This window comes from Pongo abelii, chromosome 8 (assembly GCF_028885655.2).
Source record: "Pongo abelii isolate AG06213 chromosome 8, NHGRI_mPonAbe1-v2.0_pri, whole genome shotgun sequence".
In the NCBI taxonomy this organism is placed as follows: Eukaryota; Metazoa; Chordata; class Mammalia; order Primates; family Hominidae; genus Pongo; species Pongo abelii.
In genome coordinates, this window is record NC_071993.2 from 21749789 (window position 1) to 21774593 (window position 24805).

Below are 24805 nucleotides of genomic sequence, written 5' to 3' on the forward strand. Positions count from 1 at the left end.
GTTCCTTTTAACTCTTTCTGGTGTTGCATATACAGTTAAAAGATGTGTATATGATTGTTCATCACTATGGTAGCTCACATTTAGAAATCATGTAAATTGCCCGTAACAGATGAATAAATTATGGCACATCTGTAAAGTGGGGCATTATGTTGTGTCTCAATTTCTTCATCTGCATCAAGTTGGTTTTAGTGCTTACCTCATAGAGTTGTTAAAACTAAATTAGTTAGTACATGTAAAATGTCCTGGCACATATTAACTGAAAACCTGGTTGTTTAGACAGAAAACACAGGAGCATCTTAGTTATTAACCAACATTATTATTGTAACACTTATGATTTAGAATCATGATTTAGAAGACTAATGAAGTGCAAAGATGTTTTTAATATAAGTGAAAGATACATAGTGTATTCCCAGTTTTGGTTAGGAGATTTTTAGGCCAGGCATAGTGGCTCATGCATGTAATCCCAGCTCTTTGGGAGGCCAAAGCGGGTCTAAGAGTTGGAGACCAGCCTGGGCAACATGGCGAGAAGCCATCTCTACAAAAAATATAAAAATCAGCTGGGCATGGTGGCATGCACTTGTAGTAGTCCCAGCTACTTAGGAGGCTGAGGTGGGAGGATTGCTTGAGTCCAGGAAGTCGAGGCCGCATAAGCTGAGATTGTGCCACCGCACTCCAGCCTGGATGACAGAGACCCTGTCTCAAAAAAATTATTATGGATTCATTTGAGAATTAGTTTTTCACATTGTGATGCTTCCTCTCTACACAGTTAGGAATGTATCACCTAAGAAGTTGATTCTATATAGCCACAACGTAATTATCTTAGGAAATTTGACATTAATATAATAATATTAACAAACATATAATCCATAACCAAGCATCTCGTTGTTCGGGTAATGTCCTAATTGATAGCCAGTTTAAGAAGAAATTGATGCAGGAGTCAAGTATCAAACGTTGCATTTAGTTGTTGTCTCTTTAGTCTCCTTTAATCTAAAATAGTCCCAGCACTTTGGGAAGCCAAGGTGGGTGGATCACTTGAGGTAAGGAGTTCGAGACCAGCCTGGCCAATATGGTGAAACCCAATCACCACTAAAAATACAAAAATTAGCCGAGTGATGTGGCTCGTGCCTGTAATCCCAGCTACTCGGGAGGCTCAGGCAGGAGAATCACTTGAACCCAGGAGGCAGAGGTTTCAGTAAGCCGAGATCACACCCAGCCTGGGTGACACAGCGAGACTTAGTCTCAAAAAATAAACGGTTACCAGGATTTTCTACCTTTCGTGACATTGACATTTTCTTGATTTCAGACTAGTTGTTTTGCAGTGTTGCTGAACTGGGATTTGTCTGATTTGTTTCCTTCTGAAAAGATTCATGTTAAGCATATTTGATGGAAATACCACGTAGATGATGTCTTGTTCTCAGTGCATTGTATCAAGGGACATATGATGTTAGTTTATCCCATCATCTGTGATACTAAGTTTGATCACTTGGTTAAGGTGTTGTCTACCAGATCTACTGTGAAGCTTTCGTTTCCCTGTAAGATATTACTTGAGGCTTTGAAATTTCTGTTCCCCAATATTCTTTCATGCAGTGTGTTTAATATATCCATTGATGATCTTTGCCTGAATCTGTTATAACTATGGTGGTAATAATGTGATGATTTTCTATTTCTATCAGTGCTTCCATATTTATTTCTTGGCATGCTTTGATTATGAAGAACTTCATCTGTCCATTCAAACATCCATCCATTCACTAATCTCTCCAGTATCAAGTAGACTCAAGTTTATTTTTTTAAGTTCACTGTGTTATGTAATTCCTGTTATTATTCATCTTAATGCTCAGATTGTCCCACATTTGGCCAGTGGGAGTCCTTCAACTTGGCACTTGTGCCCTTTTGAAATTTTTCAAGTTTATAAGCATTTCCTTAATTTCTAGTAAAACAGATGCTGTAGGCTTATCTTGTCTTCTTTTCTGCCCCAGACCTTGAATCAGCTCATTTTCTAACACTGGTTTCTTTTAGTGGAGGTAGCATATCTACTTGGAGTGTGTCTGTGTCCTAGAATGGACCCTTCAGCAGTTTGAGAGGTCATACCAGTCCTTCTTACTGTGTACCCCATGCGCTTACCTGTTACTGGCCAGTGCAGAACTCTTCCTGGTTTCAGCTGCCTTTCTCAAATTGGCTCTCAGTGCTTTCCAGTAAGTACTGTTGACTAAATATTTAGTGCTTTTCTTGTCACTTCCTTCTTCCTCATGAATGCTGTTACCATGTGGGCCTTGTAACTCTTTTCCTTACCTCCTTGTATTTTGGGGTTGATGGTGATGTTTTTACACTTGGTTTTGTTGTGTTATTCTATGAGTTTTTGGTTTTATTATCTATTTGCTTTGCTTGTTTGTTTTTTTGAGACAGAGTTTCACTCTGTTGCCCAGGCTGGAGTGCAGTGGCATGATGTTGGCTCGCTGCAGCCTCTGCCTCCTGGGTTCAAGCAATTCTCTTACCTCAGCCTCCCCAGTAGCTGGGATTACAGGTGCATGCCATGTCACCTGGCTAATTTTTGTATTTTTAGTAGAGACTGTGCTTCATCATGTTGGCCAGGCTGGTCTCAAACTCCTGACCTCAAGTGATCTGCCCACCTTGGCTTCCCAAAGTGCTGGGATTACAGGCTCTTTGCTTTGTTTTTATATTTGGGATTCAGAAAGGATGAGAAACTATGTTGCTGCCACTATTTTCTCTTGCTGTTTTTTTTTTTTTTTTTGAGATGTAGTTTCGCTCTTGTCTCCCAGTCTAGAGTGCAGTGGCGCAATCTCGGCTCACTGCCACCTCCGCCTTCCAGGTTCAAGAGATTCACCAGCCTCAGCCTCCCAAGTAGCTGGGTGATCCGCCTGCCTCGGCTCCCCAAAGTACTGGGATTACAAGCGTTAGCCACTGCACCTGGCCATTTTTTTTTTTTTTTTTTTTACATTGCTCTGTTTACTCCTCTTCTGTCAAATCTTAGCTCTCTTCGTTTTACTCTTTTCTTGCTCCTCTTGTACCCAAATTCAGCACTTAACCTAGCCTTGCCTTTCTGGTGAAGCTAGACTTCCTTTGACTTATATGACTCATACCGTATCTCTGTCTTTTGCATGGGTTTTGTTGTTGTTGTTGTTTTTGAGACAGAGTCTCACTCTGTCACCTAAACTGGAGTGCAGTGGCATGATCATGGCTCACTGCAGCCTCAACCTCCTGCACTCAAGCAATACTCCACTCTGGAGTAGCTGGTACTACAGGCATGCACCACCGCTGCCTGGCTCAGTTTTTATATTTTTTGTAGAGATGGAGTCTCCCTGTGTTGCTTAGGCTGGTCTTGAGCTCCTGGGCTCAAGCTGTCCTCCTTCCACCTTGGCGTTGGCCTGCCAGTGTTGCGATTACAGGGTTGAGCCACTGCACCCAGCCCATGATTTTCTTATATTTTCATTTCACTTTTATATTGTCTTTATATATGTATATGTCTTATTGTCAGACTGTATCATGTCTCAAAGCTGATCTGTATTTTTTATGTTTTAATGTTCTTTTACAATGCCTAATATGATTTCTTTTCTTTTCTTTTTTTTTTTTTTTGGTTGAGACGGAGTTTCGCTCTTGTTGCCCAAGCTGGAGTGCAATGGTGCGATCTCAGCTCACTGCAGCCTCTGCCTCCAGAGTTCAAGCCATTCTCCTGCCTCAGCTTCCCAAGTAGCTGGGACTACAGGCGTGTGCCACCACGTTGGCTAATTTTTTGTATTTTTAGTAGCTTTTTTTTTTAAACCCTGAGTGTCAGGTGTGAGGTAATAGAAGAAAGGTAGTGTTGTTGACAGCTTGTGAGTACTTAACTAATTCTTGTTGCATTGACTATAATATGGTAGTTGTGTATACATTTATAGGCAATTAGGAATAGGGAACGGAATCAGCAGATACTAATGGAGTTAGAGATGTTTGCTGAAGTCATGGAAAGCCATCATTACTTTTTTCTTCCTTCCTCATAAGGCCTTCGTGGGTGTGGCATTCAGTTTCAATAAGAACTCTGTAGCAAGCTAATAGCTCCTTTTCAAAAAGGGGTGCACTTAATAGCCATGTCATTGGGGCATCAAGTCCAAATCTCCAGTGGGTGCCTGTGGGTGGAGCCTTTTTTGCCAGAGGATTCAGTTGGCAAAATCATAATTCATAGAAACATGTAGCTTAAAAGCATAATGAGGCCTGTGGGGTTCCAAAGGTAGAGAATGTGCTTCAGCTTCCTACCTAGCTTCCAACACAGTGTGTTGGTTTTGGGCTACTCTCATAGGATGCATATTTACAGGATAGCTGACATTTAAAGGATAAGCAGAATGTTGAAGTGAGTGTCATAGAGCCCCTGTTATTTAAAGAGTTCAGTAAGGTGTTCAGCCTGCTTTTCGATGGTGGGAGTCTGAAGAGACCCCACCATCCTTGACTGCCAGAGGAATTTGGTGTTGTGAATCTGTTCCTATACTTTCCAGAAACTTGTTGAGCAGGTCTTAGAAATTTATTGGAGTTTCCACCAACTGTGCTGACAGAGGAGATAACATTACAGAGCTATTGAGACTGAGGCTTCTAATTTACCAGCCAATAGTGAGAGCTTTGGAAATCACAGGATAGAGGTACTGAGTCCTGACATACATATTTGTGGCAAGTGGCAAGGGAGTTTAGGTCACCCCTCTGGGAAAGCACTTCAGACATATTGGAGGCTTTGACACATGGATGTAAACTGATCTTGATCCTTGGGTATGAGTGTTATGGCAAAGAGGCATTAGAAATGTCCAGAACAACCTACCAAGTACCATCAGTCTGTGTAGTGGATTTAGTCTGTAACAGCTGGGGCTATAAGAGCAATAACTAAACTCACTTGGCGCTCATTCACTGTTAGCTTCCAGCTCTTACTAGCCTTTTTTCACTGGCCTTGCAGGGCTTTTGTGTTGAGGTATTGCATCTCTTCCTACCCCTGGGACCTTTGAGTTCTTTATCGAAGCTGTGGCTTCCCTTTGTCCTTCTGGAATCCTATGCTGTTTCTGTTGGACCACCCAGGAAAGAGACATGGTTTGGGGAGTGATTTATATGTCTCATTAGCATTTCTACATGCTGCTCTTCTTGGTTGGGAGAATACCTTTTGCACTTATGGATGGGTAAAGATAAGCGTATAATACAGGGGATGGCAAACTTTTCCTCTAAAGGACCAGATAGTAAATATTTTTGGGCTTTGTGGACCGTATTTAGTCTCTATCATATTTTCTTCTTTGTTGGGGGAGGGGCAGGGGCGCTAAGGAATATTTTAAAGATGCAACATTACTCTTAGCTTAGGTGTCATTATTTGCTGACTTCTGATATAACATATCATTTCCTTTTATACCTTCAGATGTCCAGGCAGTAATGAACATACAGTTTAATTCCCTCAAAGACCCCACCTACAAAGTCATGTTAGCTTCCTTACCCCCTGAGAATCCTGCCCACTGAATCCTGGGATCTTTTCTTTTCATGGGTCCAGGTAGGATAGTGATCTGGGTGCCTGTATCCAACAGAGTCTTAAAAACTTGTGTTTTCTGGCTGGGCATGGTGGCTTATGCCTGTAATCCCAACATTTTGAGAGGCTGAGGTGGGAGGACTGCTTGAGTCCAGGAGCGTGAGACCCCATCTCTATTTAAAAAAATAAATCGTGTCTTTTCCTCTCCTCAAATTCCATAGCATACTTGGATGACTGCATGTGGCCATTGAGGCCTCTTGGGGATAGGGAGTGCACATCCCCATCTCTAATTATTTTTCTTCTTAAAGCACTGAGGTCACCTAATTGTTACAGTGGGATAGAAATGAAGCTGACTGCCAGATTGGTGAGGAAGTCCTCTCCACCTAACCAGAGTAGGCTAGCTGCCAGCAGAGCATCCTTGGGCAGCTCTGTTTAAACATAATTTCTGGTGCTTAGCCTACAGCCACCTCTTCAGTTTCTCCTCATTATTCAGGCAACAAAATGAAGACCCATTTTCTGCCTAGTTGACCGTACAATTTTTTATTTTTCGACTTTCCTCAGATCCCATTAATTGGCCTGTGAGGCCTTTAATTTTCCTCTTCTAAATAGCCATACCCCTAACAGCATCATATTCTCTCATCACCAAACTGTCAAGAACTATGAAAGAGGTGGAGTAGAAAAAACAAACAGTTTCTCCTGCTGTAATCTCACAATACAGAATGCTTCTGTGACCCATAAATGTATGGGGATTTCTCCCCACCAAGCAAGCTGTCAGTTTTGCAGCAGACATCATCTGCGTCTGGATACTATCCACCTGGAGATGGCATCAGATAACACAGGTTGGGAACTCAGTCCCACAGGACTGAGCCTCACTTATGATGCTGATTCTAAGCCCCAGGTGTTTCTGTTCAACGGACTGTGACTTGGGGTTCCCACAGCCCCCTCCTTGGGTTGGGTTAATTTGCTAGAGTGGCTCACAGAACTCAGGGAAACCCTTACTTATGTTTATTGGTTTATTATGAAGGATATTACAAAGTATACAGGTGAAGAGATGAATAGTGTGAGGTATGTCACTGGGTAGGGAGGCAGAGCTTCCCCATCCTCTTGGGCCTTTGTTATACAGAGTTCACTGGATAGGCATGATTGAAGCATGGACACCTGTGTAGAAATGTGATTGGACAAAGGTATGATCTAACACTAATAGACTGAGTAGGGAAACCCAGGCAGGCCTGTATGTTCACACGCTTCTTGGCCTCTCTGTGCAGCATTATTTTCTTCTGGGTATTGGGGCAGAACCCCTTCTGAAATGGGGGTTTTATGACCCACAATCAGACAAGGTAGGTCAGAGAATTTCTTTATGTCCAGCTCCATGATAGAAAAGTAGGGGAAGTTTAGAGCATATTTGTAGTTTTCATGGCCTGTCTTGGGGAGAAAAAGGAGGGCAGGAAAGGTCCGAAAGAGAGAGATTCTGTTTTCTGAGGCCTAAAGCACCCCATTATAACAAAGGACTGTCATTTCACCTTTGTTACTCTGACGCTGTTCTGAAGCTGCATCAGGAACCAAGGACAAAAGGCCAACAAAAGGCGTATCTTTTTAACAAAAGATACGCCTGTTTTTTTAGTTACTTAAAAAATGGCAAGGACTTTGGGAGTTTTGACCCAGGGACTGTGGACAAAACCAATATATGTATACATATATATAATATATATATACACACACACATATATATGTGTGTATATATATGTACATATATATGTGTGTATATATATGTGTATATATATGTATATATCATAATATCACAGAAGTCTATCATTTGATCTTACTTGTAAAGTAGCTAATTAAGAGATGCAACTTCTGGGTCAAGAGATAGACAACTTATTACTTAGAGCAATAGCTGTAACCAGAGTATCAGTAATTTTTGGTCATTTCCCAAGCCCAGTTCCCATAGGGCACTGCAAAGAAGGCCAGATAAAATCTGTTCGTGCTGTGTGTTGCATTACAGGAGAGGAGCCCAGGGCTTAGGGCACCTGAATCTTTTGTAATAGACAGTAAGCATAGCTGACCTTTGCTTTCTGTCTTCTGAGGCTATTCACTATGTGAGCAACCTTGAAAAGATAGTCCAGAATAATGGGCTGCCATTGCCTAACTCAAAAGACATACAGAAATAAGAGAGACTCATGTAGCATGGTTTCCTGACACATGAATAATTCTCAAATTATGATTGGCTTTACACAATGTTTTTGATTCACAGCTAAGTCCAAAAGAGGTGTCCTTGATTGACAGACAAATTCTTCCAAGTTGTAAATCAGGGACTTAGGTTTCTTCCATCTTGTGACTGCCTTCTTTAAAATGCTGCCTCTATGGCTTTAATGCTTATTTTTGTTATCCATGTAAAAGGAACCAGTGTGGATACTAGAAATTTGGGGCTATTAAGGACCAGGCCTAGAGGTGACACACATCATTTTCATTCAGACTACATTGATTGGAACCCAGTGCACTGGCCACATGTAACTGCAAAGGATGCTGGGAAATGTCTAGTTACATGCCAAATAAAAAAGAAATGAGTTTGGCGAATAGGCTGTCTCTACCTCATTTTAGCCCATTCTTGTTAATTTGTATGTAATTACAGAGAATGACAGAAGACAGAGCATTTAAAAAATGAAAGTTAAAAAACAAAATCCCACTCCATATCTCACCATTGAGAAATAGCCATCACTTACTACTAAGTAAATATCACAGATTTTTTCTATGCATAGATGGAGACATAGATACATACATAAAAAGGATAATTAGAGAAAAATTATTAAATCGAGTGAAATCTACTGATGTTTTAAACACCAAAGGCAGATTTACTTGACTATATAGAGGGAAAAGAAAGAGACCCTGTCTGTAGAAAAACAACAGCAACAAAACATAGCTGAATGTGTGGTGCGTGCCTATAGTCACAGCTACTCTGGAGGCTGAGGTTGGAGGATGCCTTGAGCCTGGAGTTTGAGGCTGCAGTGAGCTATGATCATACCACTGCACTCCAGCCTGGGTGGCAGAATGAGACCAAAAAAACTTTTTTCCCCCCTTACCACAAGAAATATTATTTCCTCAAAGATACCTTTAAGTTTAATAATAGAAATTACAAAAGCAAACAAGATGTTGAAGAGGTAAGACTGTCTTTCTAGTTGGGGTGCTTTTAGCTCTAAGTGATGGAATACTCAAATCAGAGTGGCTGAAGCAATTGGAAATTTATTACTTCATATAAGATCAGATGCTAGGCTTTTCTAAGATTGGTTAATTTAACAGTAGCCAATTAAGCTGTGGCATAGCATTGTTGAGTTTTTTGTGATTTTTTTTGGCTTTTGCAGTCATGGTTGCCAGGACACTGCCATTGTTCTGAGGATCATGGTCTAACACTTGAGCATCTAAAGGCAGTAGGGGAATACCTCTTAAGAATGAGGAGAACAGCTAGAAAATTCAACTTCTGGCCTGGTGCAGTGGCTCACGCCTGTAATCCCAGCACTTTGGGAGGCCGAGGCGGGCAGATCACTTGAGGCCAGGAGTTCAAGACCAGCCTAGCCAACATGGTGAAACCCAGTCTCTACGAAAAATACAAAAAATTAGCCGGACGTGGTGGTGGATGCCTGTAATCCCAGCTACTCTGGAGGCTGAGGCAGGAGAATGGCTTGAACCTGGAGGCAGAGGTTGCAGTGAGCCGAAATTGTGCCATTGCACTCCAGCCTGGGCAACAAGAGCGAAACTCCGTTAAAAAAAAACAAAAAACAAAAAAACGAAGAAGTAGCCGGGCGTGGTGGCTCACGCCTCTAATCCCAGCACTTTGGGAGGCCGAGGCGGGCAGATTACCTGTGGTCAGGAGTTTAAGACCAGCCTGGCCAACATAGTGATACCCCGTCTCTACTAAAAATACAAAAATTAGCTGGGTGTGGTGGCACATGCTAGTAATCCCAGCTACTCGGGAGGATGAGGCAGGAGAATTGCTTGAGCCAGGGAGATGGAGAGGTTGCAGTGAGCCAAGATTGCTCCACTGCACTCCAGCCTGGCCAACAGAGCAAGACTCTGTCTCAAAAAAAAAGAAAGAAAGAAAAATTTAACTTCTATTTTATTATCCTGATTGAAACCTATTCCAGGCCTAAAGCAGTCAGTGGCTAAAGAGAATCGATTTATCTTAATTACCTTGGACTCATCCATGTTCACCTTTGGGCTGGGGAATAGATACACTTTTATGAGGACATGAGAAGGTGATCATGAATTTTCTTAAGAAATCAGGACTTTGTCAGCAAGAAAGATGTTTATGTCTAGTCACTATTCGGCAGACTTTTGTTTTAATTACATGTGTCAGATTTTATATTGAGCTCCTACAGTGAAGGCTGCTAGTATCCCTATAGTCATTTTGCTTTTTCTCCTATCCAGGTTGTTTGTTTTTATTTTTATTTATTTATTTTTTATTTTTTTGAGACAGAATCTCACTCTGTCACCCAGGCTGGAGTGCAGTGATACGATCTCGGCTCACTGCAACCTCTGCCTCTCCAGTTCAAGCGATTCTCCTGCCTCAGCCTCTCATGTAGCTGGGACTACTGGCACATGCCACCATGCCCAGCTAATTTCGGTATATTTAGTAGAGACGGGATTTTACCATGTTGGCCAGGCTGGTCTCGAACTCCTGACCTCAAGTAATCTGCCCACCTCGGCCTTCCAAAGTACTGGGGTTACAGGTGTGAGCCACCGCGCCCTGCCAGGGTTGTTTGTTTTTGAAGACATTTCTATTTTTTTCAGGTAGCGACATTCTCTTATGTAAACATAATCCTCATAGTTGTGTAGGTATTTGTTTTGTATTTAAATTCGTTAGCTGCTCACTATTAGTCTTTTTACCACAGCTTCTCCAGTAAGTTCATTGTTCCTCTTAAATTGGCGGAATTTTATTAACTTTTTTCAAGAATAAGTTCTTAGGACTTGTGTTCTCTGATTTCTTTCATAATGGATAACATTTCCTTTTGCCTTAATTTTTGAGATGTATCTTGGCTGTATATAATATTGTTGGGTCACACTTTATTTCTCCTAAAAACTTAATGGTCCTGGAATATTGCTGTGGAGATGACTAACAACACCTCCCTCTCCCTGTATTCTGCTAAGTTTAACTACAGTAAGTCTTGGTGCTACACAGTCTGTAACAGAATTGTTCAGAATTTTTTTTTTCCATTTTCATTTTGTGGAATTTTATGTTTGAATATACCTTCTGTTCCCCATTCATTGAATTCTCTGCTTCAGGGATACACGTTATCTTATGTTTGATTGTCTCTGTTTTTTATACCTATCAGATGTTGTCTGCCTGCTTTAATATCTTTTTTAAAATTTGCATTACTGTGATTATTTCAAGCCTTTCTTTTAACACTTTAACAATTTTTGGCAATGCGTATTTTCCTTGCTGTTTCTATGTTGTTTACTAATTCTGTAATGATACTGTTTTAGTCTTAAATTTATTACTTTGGTTATCTCCCTTCTTACCTTTTCCTGTTTTATCATCTCATTCTTGAGCTTCGTTTGAACTCATGTTATATTTTTTATTTGGCATGGGGACAGTTTTGAGAAATATCTTCATACTCAGTTATGTATGCTTCTAGGTTGTGATTTTTGGCTATCTCATGCACATTAGACTCTGTATTATTTTTTGCCTATAGTTTGTTTGCCATACAATTTTTAAAATGTTGTTTATGCTTGGGAGGCTCACTTTTGACACTTATCCCATTATAATTTACGTAATTTTTTGAATATTTTCTTGTTTTTGAGACGATGGTTTAAGGGCTATGTATTTTGCATTTTTCTGAAGCCTGTGGGAATGAGGGGTGCAGTATAAGAGCTTGGCTTAGGGCAGTATGCACTTTTTGGTAGAACTCCAGGCTGGGCTCTCCTTTTTAACACAGTGCATTATTAAATGTCTTGCACCAGGTTCTATATCTCACGTGTTTGGGTGTATTTTAGTCTTACGGGGAATACCCTAGGATTCTATTTTATTTTTTATTTTAATTGTAATTTTTTGAGACACAGTCTCACTCTGTCCCCCAAGCTGGAGTGCAGTGACATGATCATGGCTCACTGCAGCCTCCACCTCCTGGGTCCTCCGCCTCAACCTCCCAGTAGCTAAGACTACAAATTTGCACCACCACACCTAACTCATTTTTTTGCTTTTTGTGGAGATGGATTCTCATTATGTTTCCCAGGCTGATGTCCAACTCCTGGCCTCAAGTGATTCTCTCACCTAGGCCTCCCAAAGCACTAGAATTACAGGGGAGAGCCACTGCACCGGGCCCCCTAGGATTTTATGTAATTAGTTCTTAGCCTTGATTCTTTACTTCCAGTTAGCACCTCTTCACTTTTCTTCCTCTCGCCTTCAGTTTTTCCTGTTTCTTCCCTGAAGCTAGTACTACTCTTTAGGCAGAAAAAGTAGGATTTTATGTAATTAGTTCTTAGCCTTGATTCTTTACTTCCAGTTAGCACCTCTTCACTTTTCTTCCTCTCGCCTTCAGTTTTTCCTGTTTCTTCCCTGAAGCTAGTACTACTCTTTAGGCAGAAAAAGTAGTTTAGTAGGTAGGAACACATAAAATCACCTCTCTTCAGATTTGGGACTTGTGGTTATATTCTCAGAATTTTTGGGAATTAAGGGGTAGGATTAAGAGCTGAATCCTATAGCTCAGTCTAGGGCAATTTCTACTATAGAATCTAGTTTACTCCTTGACAGTTTTTGTTTAATGCATGAATATCTGCCCCTGTTTCCCATTTTGGTTGCTTTTGGGGATCATTTGGTTGGTTGTTTTTTACTGGTTTCTGTTCATTTGTTTTCTACATTGGGAAAATCTGTGATGTGATTTCAGATTTCTCTTAAGCATTTTAAGATCCGTGTTTACTTAAAATTGGTTTGCTTTATATTTGTAATGATATTTTGTGTTATTTGAATATAGGCACTCTTACTAGAAATTTATTCTATTTCAGTGTAAAGAATTGAGTCATATTAAAATAACTCATGTTCTTTTTCTTTCTTATGGCTAAATATTAACTTCTAGTATTGGGCTTTCTGATGAACTTGTCTTGATGATTAGTGATAATGAAATTCTTTCTTATATGTTAGCAAATCTTTTTAATAATTTACTCTAGAGTTTTCCTGAGAGGTAACTTCAAGCTCAGTATTGCATTCTTTGTAGAATTCACTTTCTAATTTGCCCCAGACATTTCTGTCTATGGTTCACAGATTACATACGTACTCTTCAAAACTCTGAATTCCTCTTGGCCTTAAGATATGAACTTACAAGTATTATCTTCACTGCTCCTTTAAATAGTCCTATACCTGTTCTAGTTTGAAAACTGAAACATTGAATCTGTCTCTTGGTTGTTTGTCTTGCACTAAACTTAAGTTAAAAACTCCTGCATAGGCTGGGTGTGGTGGCTCACGCCTGTAATCCCAGCACTTTGGGAGGCCGAGGCAGGCAGATCACTTGAGGTCAGGAGTGACCAGCCTGGCCAACATGATGAAATCCCGTCTCTACTAAAAATACAAAAGTTAGCCAGGCATGGTGGTAGACACCTGTAATCCCACCTACATGGATGGCTGTAGGCGTGATAATTGCTTGAACCTGGGAGGCAGAGGTTGCAGTGAGTTGAGATCACACCACCACACTCCAGCCTGGCAACAGAGTGAGACTCTGTCCCAAAAAAGAAAACAAAAACAAAAAAACCCCTCTCCTGTATAACTGTCTTTAGCTTCTTTACGGGGAAAGCAGTTCATTTTGGAACTAAACCCAGTTTAACATTTAGGTTCATTACAGAGAGCAAATGCTGCTGCATTGATTTCCTTGAAACTATTTGGTAATCTTATTATTATAAACTTTTCTCTCCCTTTTGTTTCTGTCCTTTCTTTTTTTCTCCTCGCTCTTGATTTTCATCATGGGTACCTTACCTACTTTCTTTAAATTTTGAAAACTTTTTTTTTTTTTTACGTTTTGGTTATGCTTTTTTTGGGGGGGTAGATAAGAGTCTACCTTGTGCTTGTTTAAGCCATACCTTTCTGTAAAAAAAATAATAAATAGAATTTTTCTCACAGGACTATTTTAAGGATTAAGATATCATGTGTATTTATAAAATATAAACTTTTACAGTTCTCATTTTGTATTGCTAATTATACATACTGATTCAACTGAGAGTGACGTTGGCTGTCTTGACCTAACAAGCAGTGAAGAGAATACTTGTAAGTTCATATCTTCAGGCCAAGGGGAATTCACAGTTTTGAAGAGTACATATGTAATCTGTGAACTACAGACAAAGCTCATCTATTAACAGTTTTCCGAAATCTCTGACTATTAATTTTTTTTTTTTTTTTTTTTTGAGACAGGGTCTCGCTCTGTCGCCCAGGCTGGAGTGCAGTGGCGTGATCTGGGCTCACTGCAAGCTCCGCCTCCCAAGTTGATGCCATTCTTCTGCCTCAGCCTCCTGAGTAGCTGGGACTACAGGCGCCCACCACCACGCCCGACTAATCTTTTGTATTTTTAGTAGAGACAGGGTTTCACCGTCTTAGCCAGGATGGTCTCGGTCTCCCGACCTCGTGATCCACCCACCTCGGCCTCCCAAAGTGCTGGGATTACAGGCATGAGCCACTGCCCCTGGCCATCTGTGACTTATTTTAATGGCCATTATATGCTTGCATAATGATTTTTTTTGAAGCACACCTCTGTTGTTGGACAAGTTGTTTCCATTTTTCCCCGCATTGCAAATAGAAGTATGATAAACTGTATTTAAATCTTTGTACACCTTGCTAGATGTGAAATTACTAGGTCACATGGTATGAGTATTTTTATAGTTTCTAACTCTTGTTTTAAAAATTGTCAGCTTGGCTCGGTAGTGTGTGCCAATAGTCCCAGATATTTGGGAGGCTAAGGCAGAAGGATCCTTTGAGCCCAGGACTTCAAGGCCAGCCTGGGGAAAATAGCAAGACCCAGTCTCTTTAAGAACAAAAATAAGTGTTCTTTATATGTTTACATTTTCTCTAGTAATGTATGCAAGTGCTCATTTCCCTAGGCAGTATTAGATCTTGTCATTAAAAACAAAACCCAACAACTTTGGTCACTATATAGGAGAAAAATACTACCTTTAGTTGTTTTAATACTTGGGTTGCATGTTTCTGTTGCTGTTTACTGGCTCTTTTTTTTTTTTTTTTTGGAATTGCCCAGTCATGTCCAATGGCATACGTATTTTCTTATTTATTAAAAAATTTAAACAATTAAAATACAGAATTTTTAATTTTACTGTCTTCCCAGTTTGGTTTTTGTTTTTTAATGATTTGTTTTTTAATTTGTATAGCTAAATCTGTGTTTTCCCTTTCTGTTTTTTTTATTTTTTGGGGGCGGTTAGAAAAGTCTTTCCTTCCTTAAAGTCAGATACTTTAAAAATACTTCCTAGCTGACTTTGATGTTATTTTAATTTTTACTTAACCCTTTAACCCATGTGGATTTTGTTTTATTTTGTCTAAGATATTTCCCCCTAAATTTGAACCAGTTCTAGTACCATTATTAAGTAATTTTAGTCTTTGCCTTCTGATTTGGAACCTCCTCTTTATCATATACTAAATTTTCATATATAATTGACTCTTTTCCTGGGTTTTCCCTTTCTTAATCTGTTTAAATCAACCTGTGTTTTTAGTGACAGTCATTAGACTTCTTTGATTCACATTTGATAGGCTGTTCATATGGATATAAGCCATGCACAGTGTGTTCCAGTGAACACTTGTAATGCTCATTGCAGGATACATTTCTTGACGTATCACAGAGGACCAGAGTTCTTTATTGTTCCATGATTTGCTTTGTATGATTTTTTTACGTCTCTATGTTGTATATTTTCACACATGTACATGTGTATTTTTTGCCTTTTACTCTCATTTGTTTTGCAAGTTGTTAGGGTTTGTTTGTTTACTTTTTTGTTATTCAGGATCATTCACCATTAAAGTATGTCAGCTCTTATAACCTTGAAGAACAAAGCCCAGAATGGGAAGTAGAATATATAGAGTAAAGGAGGATAGAAAGGCTTCTTAATTATCTTTATAGGGAGAAAAACAATGATATAACACTTAAAGACCAGGATCATTTGAACTTCATAGACTAGAATGTATAAATTTGTTATTTTGGTGTGTGTAGTTGCCCATTTTCATACTGCTATGAAGAAATATGTGAGACTGGGTAATTTTATAGAAAAAGAGGTTTAATGGTCTCACACTTGCACATGGCTGGGGAGGCCTCACAATTATGGCAGGAGGCGAAGGAGGAGTAAAGTGAAGTCTTACGTGGCGGCAGGCAGGAGACAATGTGCAGGGGAACTGCCCTTTATAAAACCATCAGCTCTCATGAGATTTATTCACTATCATGAGAACAGCACAGGAAAAACCCACCCCTGTGATTCAATTACCTCCTACGAAGTCCCTCCCATGACACGCGGGGATTGTGGGACCCACAATTCAAGATGAGATTTGGGTGAAGAAACAGCGAAACCATATCAATGTATTAACATACAAAAATCCTAATATTGTTACTTTTGTTTTTTTAAATAAATGGGGTATCACTCTGTCACCCAGGTTGGAGTGCAGTGGTATGATTACAGTTCACTGCAGCCTCAACCTTCCAGGCTCAAGCAGTCCTCCCACCTTGGCCCTCCTAGTAGCTGGGACCACAGGTTTACGCCACCACACTTGGCTAAATTTTTTATTTTTTTTTGTAGAGATGGGGTCTCCCTATGTTTCCCAGGTTGGTCTTGAACTCCTTGGCTTAAGTGAACCTCCTGCCTTGGCTTCCCAAAGTGCCGGGATTACAGGTGTGAGCCAGTGTGCCTGGCCTGTATTGTTGTTTTTAGTTTGTGCTTTCTTTAGCCCCTATGACCCAATCGTGTATTCTACTCTGGTTTCAGTTACACTGTTGCTTTAAACCACTCCACGACTTTTAGTGGCTTATTAACCGGTGGGCTCAGCAGGGATGATTTATCTTTCTTCCATGTGGTATCTGTCGGATTTACTCATGAGGATTCATTAAGCTGGTGGCTAGCTGGGTGGTCAGTGTTGGTCTTATTCACATGTCTGGCGCTGGGCGCTGCTGGCTATAGGCTAGAGTACCTCAGTTCACCATGTGATGTCATTCTCCATTTGGCCTCTCTATGAGGAGAGTGTGGAATGATTCTTTACATGGTGGCTGATAACTGAGGTGGCAGAGGTGGAAGCCATGAAGACTTTTTAAATCTCCAGGTTCTTGGGCTTGTACACCGTCACTTCTGCCACATCTTGTTGAGTAACGCAAGTCATAAGGTTAACCCAGATTCAAGGGAGTGGAGAAGAGGATGTCTTAGGATGAGGAGAGCAGTGATAATCCGTTGCAGAGAATATGGCATGATTCTTTGAGGAGTCATTATCTGCCACAATCAAAATAACTTTAGGATAAAAATGTTTCCTAAAAAGTCTGAATTAGAAGCATTATTGGGTGGGAAGAACACTCTGGGCAACATAGTGAGACCCCTGTCTCTACAAAAAGTAAAATAAAAAATTAGCCTGTAGCCAGGCCTGGTGGCACATGCCTGTAGTCCCAGCTACTCGGGAGGCTGAGGCTGCCGTGAGCCAAAATCACACCACTGCACTCTCAAAAATAAAAAAAAAAATACGTATTAAAAAAAGCCTTGTGTGGTGGCATGTGCCTATAGTCCTGACTACTTGGGAGGCTGAGGTGAGAGGATTGCTTGAGCCTAGGAGGTTGAGGCTGTAGTGAGCTGTGATCCTACCACTGCACTCCAGCCTGAGTGACAGAGCGAGGCCCTGTTTCAAAAAGAAAAGAAAAGAGTATTATTGTGTTAATTTACATTTACTGTTGCTAAAGTACTAACACTGCAGCCTGAAAATATCTTAACGTACTTAGATCAGGAATTAAAAGCAAAAAAAATGGCAGTATTTTGGGGGTATTAAAGTAAAACATCTATCTTTGATTTGTATGCATTGTGTTCTGCTTGTGTGTAAACCTTTTTAGGATGACAATGATACCAATCTTTCATGACTTGAAAAGATTAAGGGCCCTCAATGGTCTGATTTAAGCTTCATGAGAAATAAACAAATTCAACGAACTCTTTAAATAGTAAATTTCACACCCAATACTGTTTTTGTAATGTAGTGATTCAAACAACAGAACATTTTGGTTAAAATTATCTGACATTAAGTTGGACTTCCAATATGTAATTAATTTTTTTATTTTATTGAATTCCTTTTTATATTTCAGTCATCAGTTTTAGCACTTTATAGCACACCCTAACTTTATCTAAAATTTTTTATTAGAGATAACTAATTCATCTATTTTTTTGAGTAAACCCAGGAAATAATTTTTTGCTGGAGTTTCTGTGCCTCTAGTTTCTGAAGAAATTCTCATGCATGGTAGAGAAAAATCTGGTACTGTTCAGATGTGAAGTGCTATGTAAACTTTAAAGTACTATTTTAAAATGTTCACAAAAGTATTTGGTGGTTTTTTGTTGTTGTTGTTGTTGTTGTTGAGACAGAGCCTCACACTGTTGCCCAGGCTCGGGTGCAGTGGCACGATCTTGGCTTACCACAACCTCCACCTCCTGGGTTCAAGCGATTCTCCTGCCTCAGCATCCTGAGTAGCTGGGATTACAGGCGTGCTACCACCATGCCCAGCTAATTTTTGTATTTTTAGTAGAGATGGGGTTTCACCGTGTTGGTCAGGCTGATCCTAAACTCCTGGCCTCATGATCCGCCCGCTTCAGCTTCCCAAAGTGCTGGGATTACAGGTGTGAGCCACCATGCCCGGCCATATTTGGTGTTTTTAAGGAGAAAAAGTGTATATTTTGCTGAATGTAAATGTAGCAAATAATTACAGACTTCAGTTGTTTATTAGTATTATTTCAGACTTATCAAGAAGAAAAAAGCTGCACTTACTTAAAAAGAAACTCACACTAGTATTACTTGTTTATAAAACAACACGATGATCAGAGGAAGTGATTTTTGACAGAAGTATTTGTTAATATTTGAAATTACTAGTTATAAAAAAATCTCTGTTGTATATACGGGGTTATAGTTCAAATTTAAATTGGATTTTACTTATATTCGTTTTTAGAAATATAAAGAGAAGGACAAACACAAACAAAAACACAAGAAGCAGCCAGAACCATCACCTGCATTGGTTCCATCCTTGACTGTTACTACAGAAAAAGTAAGTTTTAAGTATCATATTTTGTTTTATGTAATAAGTAGTTATTGTGCTGATTTTCACCTCTAAAAACTGTTTTCATTCCCTAACTTTTCCCAGCTTTTCAACCACATATCAGGCACTTAGAATTTTCATTTCTTTTTTTTTTTGAGATGGAGTCTCGCTCTGTCACCCAGGCTGGAGTGCCTTGGCACAATCTCAGCTCACTGTAACCTCCACTTACCTGGTTCAAGTGATTCTTCTGCCTCAGACTCCCGAGTAGCTGGGACTACAGGCGCGTGCCACTGCGCCTGGCTAATTTTTTGTATCTTTAGTAGAGACGGGGTTTCACTGTGTTAGCCAGGATGGTCTCGATCTCCTGACCTTGTGATCTGCCCACCTCAGCCTCCCAAAGTGCTGGGATTACAGGCGAGAGCCACCGCTCCTGGCCTGAATTCTCATTTCTTACCTTATTCTACCTTCTGTTTATTCTGTGCTTGTCTCCAAAGCCTGTTGTTAAGTAAGGATAACAAGTGGGAACCATCATTGAGACAGAGTATTTTGGCTGTGGGTGGACTTCATTCACCTGAGATTTTGAATTCTGTCCTCCCCACTTACTGATTGAGTGTTTAGGTAAATTAACCTTGGTTAACTCAATTATATCATTTGTAAAGTGGGGGAAATTATTAATGAAATTGAATGACAGAATACATGTAAAGCAGTTAGAACAGTATTTGGTTCATAGTGAGAATTAGTAAATATTAAGTATTATTAGGATTATTATCTTGTGGTTAATATGAAAACAGAGGGAGACTGGGACAGAATAAGTAAGTCGGGAAATGCAGTAGGAGATGAGTCTAGGGTGAGGAACCCATTATGCAAAGCGGTATAAACCAGTGTAAAGACTTTGTGTTTAGTTTGATCAAAAAGTGAGCTATTGGAGGTTTCTGAATTGAGATGTAACATGGTCTGACTTAGGTTTTGAAAGTAGCTCTGGCTGCTTTGTTTTGGGCAGGCTGTGGAAAGTCAGAATGGAAGCAGAGAGGCCATTAGCAAGGTATGCAGTCATCCAGAGAGAGATGGTGGTAACAACAGAGGTAGTGATAGGTGATCAGATTCTGAATACATACAAAGCCCACCTGACTTTCTTACAGATAAGTTAGAGGCATATGAGAAAGAGAGGATCCATGGATGATTCCAGAGATTTTGGGTCAGATCACTAGAAGGTATAGAGTCACAGTTAACAAAGAGGGGAAAGACTGTGGGCATAGCAGGTTGAGGGGAAAGAAAGGAATTCAGTTTGGGATGTGGTTTTAGTTTTCTATTGCAGATGCAATTACTACAATATACCAGTTTAAAACAACATAAACTTACTAGTCGTTGTTCTGTAGGCCAGAAGTCTGGGTGGACTCAGCTGTTTCCTCTAATTAGGGTCTCTCAAGGCCAAAATCAAGGTGTTGGATGGTCTGGGTTCTTATCTGAAAATCTGTTTCTACCGTTCGTCAGGTTATTGGCAGAATGAATCTGCTTATATGCTGGGTCAGGTTATTGGCAAAATTTGGTTCCTTGTGATTGGTTGTAGGACTGAGGTGCCCATTTCTTTGCTGCCTGTCAAGTGGGGGTCAGCCCTTGGCTTCTAGAGCCTCTTTTTGTTTCCTTGTGCCATTGTCACATGATCCCCTCCATCTCATAGGTAGCAATGGCATGTTGAATTCCTCTTACACTTGGAATTTTTTTTTTGCATCTCTTTTGCTTTTAGCTGGAGAAAGTTCTCTTTTTAAGCTCATGTGATTAGATTGGGTCTACCTGGAAAGTCCAAGATAATGTCCCATTTTAAAATCCTTAAGTTTAATAAACATATGTGTGCATGTGTCTTTATAGCAGCATGATTTATAGTCCTTTGGGTATATACCCAGTAATGGGATGGCTGGGTCAAATGGTATTTCTAGTTCTAGATCCCTGAGGAATCGCCACACTGACTTCCACAATGGTTGAACTAGTTTACAGTCCCACCAACAGTGTAAAAGTGTTCCTATTTCTCCACATCCTCTCCAGCACCTGTTGTTTCCTGACTTTTTAATGATCGCCATTCTAACTGGTGTGAGATGGTATCTCATTGTGGTTTTGATTTGCATTTCTCTGATGGCCAGTGATGATAAGCATTTTTTCATGTGTCTTTTGGCTGCATAAATGTCTTCTTTTGAGAAGTGTCTGTTCATATCCTTCGCCCACTTTTTGATGGGGTTGTTTTTTTCTTGTAAATTTGTTTGAGTTCATTGTAGATTCTGAATATTAGCCCTCTGTCAGATGAGTAGGTTGTGAAAATTTTCTTCCATTTTGTAGGTTGCCTGTTCACTCTGATGGTAGTTTCTTTTGCTGTGCAGAAGCTCTTTAGTTTAATTAGATCCCATTAGTCAATTTTGGCTTTTGTTGCCATTGCTTTTGGTGTTTTAGACATGAAGTCCTTGCCCATGCCTATGCACACATATGTTTATTGCAGCACTATTCACAATAGCAAAGACTTGGAACCAACCCAAATGTCCAACAATGATAGACTGGATTAAGAAAATGTGGCACATATGCACCATGGAATACTATGCAGCCATAAAAAATGATGAGTTCTTGTCGTTTGTAGGGACATGGATGAAATTGGAAATCATCATTCTCAGTAAACTATCACAAGGACAAAAAACCAAACACCACATGTTCTCACTCATAGATGGGAATTAACAATGAGAACACATGGACACAGGAAGGGGAACATCACACTCTGGGGACTGTTGTGAGGTGAGGGGAGGAGGGAGGGATAGCATTAGGAGATATACCTAATGCTAAATGACGAGTGAATGGGTGCAGCACACCAGCATGGCACATGTATACATATGTAACTAACCTGCACATTGTGCACATGTACCCTAAAACTTAAAGTATAATAATAATTAAAAATAAATAAAAACATAAAATCCTTAAGTTTAATTACATCTGCAAAGCCTCTTTTGCCATGTAATATAACATATTCACAGGTTTCAGGGATTAGAATGTGGACATCTTGGTTGAGGGGTGCTATCCTGCCTACCACAGATATGTTGGGGTTGAGATATATCTATTAATATTAGACATCTAAGTAGATATGCTGGCTAGCCAGTTGGATACCTAGTCTGGTATTCAGAAAAGAGGTCTCAACTTTGGATACTAAATGTGGGAATTATATGCATATGGAGTTATTTAAAGCCACAAGACTGAATGATACCACTAAGGGAGAAGTGAGTGCAGGTAGAGAAATAGGCCTTAGGAGGCCCAGGACCTCCTGTGTCGAAAGGTCTGGAAGAGGAGGTACAACCAAGAAAGGAGACTGAGAAGAGGGTAGAGTTTGGAAGAAAACTAATAGGATGTGGTATGCTGGAAGCCAAGTTAAAGAAAGGTGGGGATAAGTGAACTGTGTCATATATTAAGGACTAGCCGTTTTAGTCATTTGGAGGTCATTACTAACCTTGAACAGTTTTAAAGTACTGATTGAGGCAAAAGCCTGATTGGAGTGCTTTATAGAGAGAATGGGGGAGAAAAGTCAGACAGTGTGTATAAATGAGGAGCTTTGCTATGAAGAGGAGCAGAAGAATAGGTTAGGGAAGTGGAGATAATGAAGGGTATTTTAAAAATAAGATAAATAATAGGATGTTAGGTACACCAATAGGAATGATTCAGTAGAGAGGAGGAATAATGAAATGATAGAAAAGACAGGAATATTGCCACAGTGATGTCCCCTAGAATATGAAAAGGGATGGGATTTTGGGGAAAATATCTTGTGGTAAATCCAGAAGTTTTTCGGATTTTTTGTATCTTTAGTAGAGAAGTAAGAAGTGATGCTTTTAGTTGTGACGATTTGAGGAGTATTAGAGATTTGAGCGAAGAAAAAAAGCATGAGGTAGTTAACTATAATAATGCAAAAGAAAATTACCACGATGTTTACTATGATTTCTGGGTAGTCACAATGTTCCACCTGAAGGTTCATGGGCAAGACTTAAAGGTGAGGCAGATTTATACAGCTTTTTGTTTTTCTCTATTCTTGTCCATCTCTATGGATGTGGGCACAGAGTAGGGTTTGGTCAGGTTGTTATTTTACCATCTGAATATAGCGAATGAGTGAGGGTAAATGCTAGGGGGATTATAATGATGGATCATTATATTTAAACCCAGTGGGTAGGGAAATGAGGACAATAGATGAGGGATAGTATATACTGGTTAATGGTTTCTGGTGAAATTAAAGGATTGTTGAAGGCTGCGCATGGTGGCTCATGCCTGTAATTTCAGTACTTTGGGAGGCTGAGGCAGGAGGATTGCTTGAGCCCAGGAGTTTGAGACCAGCCTGGGCAACTCAGTAAGACCTCAAAGATTGTTGGAGTAGTGAAGAGTGAATTAGAAATATGAAGTGGTATTTAAGAGTAGGATATATGAAATGGAGATTATTGAGGGTTTGAGATTATGTAATCATATCAGACTCTAGGATGTGATGATCAGGGCATGAGGGGCTGATGTAGGGCAGAAAAGACAAGATCATTGGAAGAGAGGCTGTCAAGGAACAGAGAGACTGGAGGTTATAAAAGATTGTCTAGATGTATATTGAATTCTCTAAGAAGTAAAATAACAGTAGTGTCGAAGACTGACAGTAATGTAGATCCTAAGGCAGCGGTTGGCAAACTTTTTCTGTCAGGGGCTGAATACTAAGTATTTTAGGTTTTGTAGGCCATACTGGCTCTTTTTAATACTCAGACCTTTGCTGCTGTAGAACAACGTAGTCATAGACAATTTTTAAACAAGCGGATGTGGCAGTGTTCCAGCAAAACTTTATTTGTGGACACTGGAACTTAAATTTTATATAGTTTTGATGTGTTATGAAACAGTCTTCTTTTGATTTTTTTTAAAAAGCCATTTAAATGTATTAAAATCATTCTTAGCTGTTGAGCTATACAAAAACAGGTGGATAACTAGAGGGCCTGTAGTTTGCTGTATCCTACCCTAATGATGAGACCTAATGGTTGCTAATGTCTGGTGACTTGAAATTTTTTTGCTGGAAGGTTTTAGAGAGTTGTAGAATTAACATTGAGGAATGAGGAAACCTACCTCATCTCCATACCCAGTGATACAAGAGCTGTGCGAGCAAAGTAACGTTGAGATAGCTACAGAGTAAACAGTGGGTTTCAGGGTCGATCTAAGTTTTTGTTGGAACAAGAATCAGAGGAGATGTTCAGAGAAAAGGGTGGGGTACATTGCACCTTGTTCTCAGAGCACAGTGGAAGACTTTCAGCTGTTGAAGGAGGGGTGGCAGGTGTGGACATAATAGGGGAGGTTCACAACTGTGTAGGGATGAGGTAGGTGAGGATGGACCAGGAGTCTTTTGATGACTGACATAAAAACAGGGAGAAAGTCATTATCAGATTGACCCTGGTAGACTTCAGGCAAATAAGATGAGGCCTTGAGTGTTTGAAGAGGTCGGGTAGAGAGGTAGTATGGGCTCCTTCTTGATCCTGATGGCTGGTAGAAGACTTCAGTCATAGGTTCCTTTTTGGGGAACGGTGGTTTCACCACACTCTTATCTTCTCTTGATGGAAAGATAGGGATAGGTCAGGGAAAGAAAGGCTGTTTTACCCAGAACTTTAGGGTTCCTTCTAGACTATATGAGTTTTTAAAAATTATTGATATATCGTAGTTGTACATATTTTGGAGGTACATGTAATATTTTGATACATGTACACAATGTGTAGACTCCATGGTTGATGATGGTAGAGCACACTTAAATTGAAAGTCAAGGGAACTTTAATTCACTACTGTAATTTTTAAATGTCTGTATCATGTAGTGTTTGCACATTTTTAATCTTAGTTTACCATCTCTTACTCCTTAGTAAAAAATTCTGTTTCATTTATTTCTTTATTAACTTAGATTATACTGCCTCATATTTTTTAGTGCACTTTTTCTGTGACTAACCTTTAACCCTTTTGCATATAAATGTTTTAAAACTAGAAATTAGCAACAAGTATCTACTTCAATATTATGTTATTAATGTGTTATCACTATCACCTTTTAAATATTGCAACTATAATTTACTAGTGTAGT

General features: G+C 39.7%; 1 protein-coding gene across 22 annotated transcripts in view; it reads left to right on the forward strand.

Moving 5' to 3' along the window:
- The window catches only part of MLLT10 (MLLT10 histone lysine methyltransferase DOT1L cofactor), a 226161-nt gene that overhangs the window by 112750 nt on the left and 88606 nt on the right, over window positions 1–24805 (forward strand). For 21 of the 22 annotated variants that reach the window (XM_054522034.2, XM_054522041.2, XM_054522035.2 and 18 more), the window contains one exon: window positions 18625–18720. In XM_054522034.2, coding sequence (XP_054378009.1) covers window positions 18625–18720 — 96 coding nt within the window. Of the gene's footprint in view, window positions 1–18624; window positions 18721–24805 lie in introns of those variants that run through there. The other variant, XM_024253479.3, reaches the window with a different exon arrangement.